The 7,365-nt window shown below is 28.3% G+C and overlaps 1 protein-coding gene across 1 annotated transcript; it reads left to right on the plus strand.

Annotated features, from left to right (window-relative positions):
- Positions 1-6,240: 6,240 nt before the first annotated feature.
- LOC132040557 (E3 ubiquitin-protein ligase ATL23-like) lies at positions 6,241-6,944 on the plus strand. The gene has a single exon (XM_059431207.1). It carries the CDS (start codon positions 6,410-6,412, stop codon positions 6,782-6,784), a length of 375 nt encoding a protein of 124 aa, XP_059287190.1. The 5' UTR covers positions 6,241-6,409; the 3' UTR covers positions 6,785-6,944.
- Positions 6,945-7,365: the final 421 nt, after the last annotated feature.

The raw sequence follows: 7,365 nt of genomic DNA on the forward strand, positions 1-7,365 counted from the left end.
TAAAAAAAACAATTGTTTATAAAAAAAACAATTGTTATGCTCTTCTATCTAACGGGCCTGTGAAAACAAAGTTTGTTTTCTAGAATCACTTTGATCTTCGGGGCACATGGATTTAAACTTCTCTTTCACGTCACAAATGTCATTATTGATTGACCCTATATTATCAGTTATCAGACAGAGAGTTCAGTAATTAAAAGAAGTGTATTACATATTCTCATTGTTGATCCGTTTTCTGCGTTTGCTACCCGACTAAAAATTACTATTTTCCAACTGAAATTTCTCACCGAAAAATGTTAAATGGCTATTTCTATTGAATATCGGTGTGAAAAATCTAAATAGTAGTGTTTTCACATGAGAAAATTAAGAAATCTCCAACGTTGCAATGGGAAGTGTTTCTTCACTTGGTTTGGTAGGGATGATGTCATGTAAAAAAAAAATAAATTTTATAACACAAATTTTTATTTGAATGCGAGTGAAAAAACTGTCTCTAGTAGTGTTAGCAGGCCACCTCAATATAATAAATCTCTCTTTAGTGTAATATGCTAAATATACTCGGTCTGTCTCAAATTGAAGTATTTTGTTATGAATTGAGTCTTAAGATAACAAATTTGGTAAAATTGGAATCATTAGGAAGAGTGGTAGGCCCAAACATCCACCAGAGAAACCATCAAATTATATTTGAGACCTTAATTAAAACGATAACGTGCATTATGTGAAGATGGCCATAAATGCATACTAGAAAAAAATTCTGATTAAAAATGAAATGATCACTATTAATTATTCTCCCACATCAGCCTGTGGTTGATTTAACATGGTTAAAAAGAGAATATATATATCATTTGGTTCACAATAAAATCCTCTAGAGTACTTACGGCCATAATGTTAGTTAGATAGGAAATGAATCAATATATATGCTCAAATTTGAATTTTTATACACTTTCAAATTTTGAAATATTTAAAAGTAACAAGAATGGACCAATCTGTTTTGCGTTGTGTCAAATAATTTGGAACATTATGGAATCGAATGAATTGCATATATTAGGATTTCTTTTCTTTCTTTGTCTCGATTTGCGAGGTGTGTCTAACTGATTATTTGTTTATTTATTTCAGATACTAAAGTTACAACGCTTAAGCACTAAACTTAATAATGACAATTGACTATAATTTGTTAGATTATAATTTGGGAATCTCAAACAATCCACTTCCAAAATCGTAGTGCTATTTTTATTTTTTATTTTTTATTATTAATAATAATAATTAAAAAAAATAGCACTACGATTTTGGAAGTGGATTAGCTCTATTTTGATCTAAGAGCCTAACGTATCGACTTATCTCTTCCATAACATATTCCCGTGTGTCTCTTTTTTGTAAAGCTTAAAAGAATTCCACATTTGCATTTCATCAGAGACTTGCATTTTTCTAAATTTTGGAACATAAGCTTATAGACCTATCTAAACCAGATTTTATGGTTTTCTCCCGATAAAACCATAACAAAATCAAAGATTATGATTATAGCTATAGATAGCTACATGTGCATTTCATCTAATATGAGTATTCGGAAAAATCAACTTATTCTTCCCCCCGCAGTCCCCATGAGATTGTTCATTTCGAGAACATGTATGTCCATGATTTGCAAATTCGAAATCTTGCTTTTCTTTCTTTAGTTTTTACTTTATAAACCCATTTTAAGGTCTGGTTTCTTGCTAATGGATTGATATTCTAATTAGTTTTGTCGGATTTTAGAGGCTTGAGCAAAAAGAGTTAGGTTCGTTAAGAGATTGAAAGAAAGACTATTAAAAGAGAAAATACATGGAAACAAAACAAGCACTAGTAGTAATAATTTTTATATAATCATCCGATCTAGAGCCTTCTAATCCAAGACCTCTTATTAAAGGCATCGTGGGATCTTATGCATCCTGATATAAAGCAAGGTTGGTTGTTGTATTGTCTATGGTCATTTGTGAAGGCTTGGTAATGGGTAGAATCAGGAATACTTGTTACATATGTGTTTGATTAAGATTTTAAATTTTATGTAATATTGATGATGTAAAAACATTTACATGCACAATCAAATTTCTTATAACTTTTTTTACAGATAAATCTTTATATAATAATCATTAATTAGTAATTTGACAAAATTGATAACCAATTTGGTTCAATAGTTTAAACTATTTGCTAGTAAAATTAGTTACACTATTAATCTATAAAACAAAAAAAGTAAGACATTTTGTTTTTTGTTTGTTTTAGTTTTTAGTTTCGTGAGTGATTAGATTAATTTAATTTGATTGAATTATTTTGAGGTTTCTTCATAGAAGTTTGACATTTAATTTATTGAAAGCAAAACAAAAAAAGTTAAAAACTATTTCTAGAAAAGCATTTTTGTTCTTCATGGCAAATGGATTTGCCTTCCCATTTAAGTTATACAAGCCAACAAAGGACTCTTCTTATTACATATCACTACCAATTCTGATTGCACTTCGACAAAGACGGGTTAGGGTTTAAAGACGCCACTAAGTATTTCTTTTTCCTTAATTAAAGATTCTATGGTTGGAGCTGTAAAAATAGAGTTATCTTTACGATAGCAAACTCAAATTCTTCCTATCTCCAATAGGATTTGGTTTTTTGTAAACTCAAAGTCAAAACCATGAAGTCGAATCATCCTGAGCTATTAGAATAAAGTTATTTGGGTTGTATTTTTTGCCTTTCTAGGCTTGTATTTTGAAAATCACCTTTACCTTAAAAAATGAGATTTCCCAACACATATCTAAACTAATCGGGCCTTAAAAATGATATCAAACATTACTAAAAAACCTAATAAAAAAGGTTTAAATACAATAGATGTACCATTTAAACTCAATATATGGAGTTAACTTTTATACATTGGCAAGATAAATCCCCCTTTTATACTATTAGTATACTTTTTTTTTTTTTTTTTGGTTTGCCAAATCTCTGTCCGATATTCTTTTCTTATTTGTGGCTCATTACACTATCCGATTATATCCGAGATCCACAAATGCCATATCATTCACACAGCTCTCCATTGTTCGTATTCTTGGGGAGCTTTACAAGCACCATATGAAACCAAGTTTCCTTTTTCATACTCCAACCCGAGTATCCTCTGCCATCAAACACATTGTTGACTAGAGCCATTCCGTTAATCGAGTTATTAAGATGATATGGGTGGTACGTGGTCATAGGTGATCCTTGTCCACATTGCCGCATTGGTGTTGTATCACCATTTTAGTTTTGGTGGTTTTACTATTAGTATACGTTAACTTTTCACCTACCGAATTCCGTACACTTGTATATATACATGTATCCTAGATTAAATTTAAAACTTATGAAAATGTTCCTATTTGTCTATCTAGATAACATATATATATATATACATATATAAAGTTAAATGGGTGAAAGGAAACACATTTATGGACAAGTGCTCCATTAAAATTTCATGAGTTTAGATTTAGTTAACCCTTTCTTCTTCTTTGTCCCAATCTTTTCTATCTTGATTTCTTTCTTCTTTGTCTCGATTTGCAGCCATGGTGTGTTCATCTAAACTAAATGGTTGGATCTTCAAAAATGATGATCAAACAAATTTGAATTTTTAGTGCATTTCAAAAAATATTTAATAACAAAAATGGACCAATCTGTTTTGTTGTAAATAATTTGGAACATTATGGAATGTACCATATTAAACTCAATATATGGTTACAACGTTAACACTTTAATATACAATTGACTATAATTTGATTATAATTTGGGAATCTCCAATCCACTTCCCTATTTTTTATTTTTTTTTTTTTATTATTATTAATAAAAAAAAAACTTTTTTTTTTTTTTTTGATCTAAGAGGTATCGACTTATCTCTTCCATAACATATTCCCGTCTGTCTCTTTTTGTAAAGCTTAAAAGAATTCCACATTTGCATTTCATCAGAGACTTGGATTTTTCTAAATTTTGGAACATAAGCTTATAGACCTATCTAAACCAAATTTTATGGTTTTCTCCCGATAAAACCATAACAAAATCAAAGACTACGATTATAGCTATAGATAGCTACATGTGCATTTCATCTAATATAAGTATTCGGAAAAATCAACTTATTTGAGATTGTTCATTTCGAGAACATGTATGTCCATGATTTGCAAATTCGAAGGCTTTTCTTTCTTTAGTTTTTATTCGGTCTCGGTTACTCGTATTGATATTCTAATTAGTTCGGATTGTGCCACGTAAGACCTATTAAAAGAGAAAATACATGGAACCAGAATAATTTTTTCATCGCACCACGTGGGGATCTTATGGTGGTTTTACTATTAGTATACGTTAACTTGTTTGATTAAGATTTTAAATTTTATGTAATATTGATGATGTAAAAAACATTTAAAATCAAATATTTTTTAGATAAATCTTTATATATATATATATATATATATATATATATATAAAATTAGTTACAATTAATCTATAAAACAAAAAAAAGTAAGACATTTTGTTTTTTGTTTGTTTTAAGTTTCGTGATGATTAGATTAATTTAATTTGATTGAATTATTTTGAGGTTTCTTCATAGAAGTTTGACCCCAACTTTTTGTTCTTTAAAATTTGCCTTCCCATTAAAAGCTCCCTCTTCTCATGTCACTTTGAACAATAGTCATTCTCTCCTTTTATCATAATTGATAGCTTTTTAAAAAGTTCAACACGAATATTTAAAGTTACCTTTGATAGGAAACACTTTACCTTAAAAAATGAGATTTCCCAACACATCTACTTATCTTCTTAACTTTAAATACAATAGATCTTTAAACTCAATATATGGATTTTTTATACTTTCTCTCTTTATCTATTAGTATACTTTTTTTTTTTTTTTTGGTTTCAAATTTCCTATAAAAAAAAATACTACTTTCGAGACGGAAAAAGAAAAATAAGAAATACTAGTTAAGTATATAGCTTTTACTATTAGTATACGTTAACTATAATGAAATAAATGATTTTTTAGAAATATATATATATATATATATATATATATATATATATATATATATATATATATATATATATATATATATATAATATATGGGTGAAAATCGATTTTTACCCCCCAACTTTGCTTTAAAAATTAAACTCTCCCTATAACAATAGTCATTCTCTTTTTATCATAATTGACTTTTTGAAATTCCTATTTTAAAATAATCTTTTTAACTTTTAAAAATCATGATTTTTTTTCTCTCTTTAGTCTATGTAACAAATTCCTAAAAAATACTATCTATTTATATATAATTTAAAATAAATGAGAAAAAAAAATTCATTAATAATAATCAAAACCATATGTAACTCGTTTATATATTAATAATAACTTTATAAATATCTTTCAATTGAGAATAATTCTAGAGAACAAATTCCTAAAAGATTATATATATATATATATATATATATATATATATATATATATATATATATATATATAGAGAGAGAGAGAGAGAGAGAGAGAGAGAGAAATATATATATATATATATATATATATATATATATATATATATATATATATATAAGAGAGAGAGAGAGAGAGAGAGAGAGAAGTGAATTATAAATATATATATATAAAAATAAATGTAAAGTTAAAAAAATAAATTTTATATAATATAAAAGGGTATTATATAGATGGAGGATTGAAAATGTCAAGGGTAAAATAGACATTGCAGAGAATAAAGGGATGTCTATTGTTCATAATTGAGGGGGGAGTTTGATTTTTAAAGCAAAGTTAGGGGATGAAAATCTAAGTTAAATTCCTAATGTAGATAAATATTTTAGATCAACATTTTGTATGATCATGTCACCAAATTCAGTGTCAAATTCAACTATCATTATTTCGTTCTTTTTAATATGTGATATTATTTTCTTATAAGTTTGTCAAAACAGAACGATACATTTTTTAATTTGGAAATAATTTAATTTTAAATTTTTTATTTTATCCTTAATGAGAAACTTAATTATACAATCACACAACTATTATGACATGTTGAAGATCACAAATTTAAAAGAAATATATTTTTATTTCTTAAACTCTCTGAATCAAATTATATATCACACAACTCGAAACGCCATGTGTACTAAAGCTTCATTTCGATTCCAATCATGCATACACATAAATACAAAACAATATAAATTATACACATAGAGAAAGAGATTGATGGGGATAGCTTTTTAATTCATTGATCTAAAAATTTTGTATAGACCTAATTCACACCACCAAGTATTTAAACCACTCATCTTCCCTAATAACTTTTCTCATCAATTATGTTTTGTTACTCTTTTCACTTCTCTTCTTCTTATTCTCTTCCCCACTGCCACTATTATCAACAACCCCCTTAAATATATATTTGAGTTGAGAGAAAAAAATACCCTCTAGCAAACAATGCTTTTTGCTGTGTTCCTTGCATTATTTCTTCCTTGTGTTGGCATGAGTGTTGTTTTTGTAGTCTACGTGTGTTTTTTTTGCCATGCCGCAACAACAACAAGGCAACAACAATCTAGTAATAATCATCAAGAACCTATGAAGGGTGTTAAAGAAAAGGGATTATCTTCAGCACAATTGGATAAATTGCCTAAAGTTCCTGGTCAAGAATTGGTGTTGGGAAATGATTGTGCTGTTTGTTTGGATGTAATTGAGAAAGAACAAGTGGCAAGAATTGTACCAGGTTGCAACCATGGGTTCCATATTGAATGTGCTGATACTTGGTTGTCTGAACACCCTGTTTGTCCTATTTGTCGAAGCAAGCTTGAGACATAGCTGTTTGATGGTACTACTGAAAGCAATCCTTGTTGAAAAAGAAAGGAGATTGGGGTGTTTTTCACTCTTTTTTTTTCTCTTACAATTTGGTATAAGGTTGTGCACCTAATTTAGGTGTTCTGGGATTGTGATTCAATCAAGAAAACATTTTTGTTTTGTTTCTTCTTTCTTACTGGTCTGAGATTAGTCTATGATTATGACAAAAGGGATTTGGAGGTTAGACTGCAAAGGTATCTCTCTTCTTTTTTCTTTAGGCATCCTGTATTTAGGACAAACTAATTAGTCTTTTGAGTTACTGGATTCTAAAGTACTAATTTATACATAATAAATACTTTTAAGATAAATGCAGGATTTATGCCAGAACTAGTGAATCCTACTGAATCCGGACGCGAACCGTACATTCGACCTGGTTGGCGTGGACTGTTATTACTAAAATATAAACCTAAAAAGGGTCCGGCATTATTTTACTAATAAATCTAGTGAAGATTAGTAAGTACAAACGAATTCCAATCATCTTACCATATTTTTTTATGGTGAATATCGTTCATCTGCACAAGTAGGAGTAAGAGTTTTGTTTTAAA

This window comes from Lycium ferocissimum, chromosome 12, assembly GCF_029784015.1.
Source record: "Lycium ferocissimum isolate CSIRO_LF1 chromosome 12, AGI_CSIRO_Lferr_CH_V1, whole genome shotgun sequence".
In the NCBI taxonomy this organism is placed as follows: domain Eukaryota; kingdom Viridiplantae; phylum Streptophyta; class Magnoliopsida; order Solanales; family Solanaceae; genus Lycium; species Lycium ferocissimum.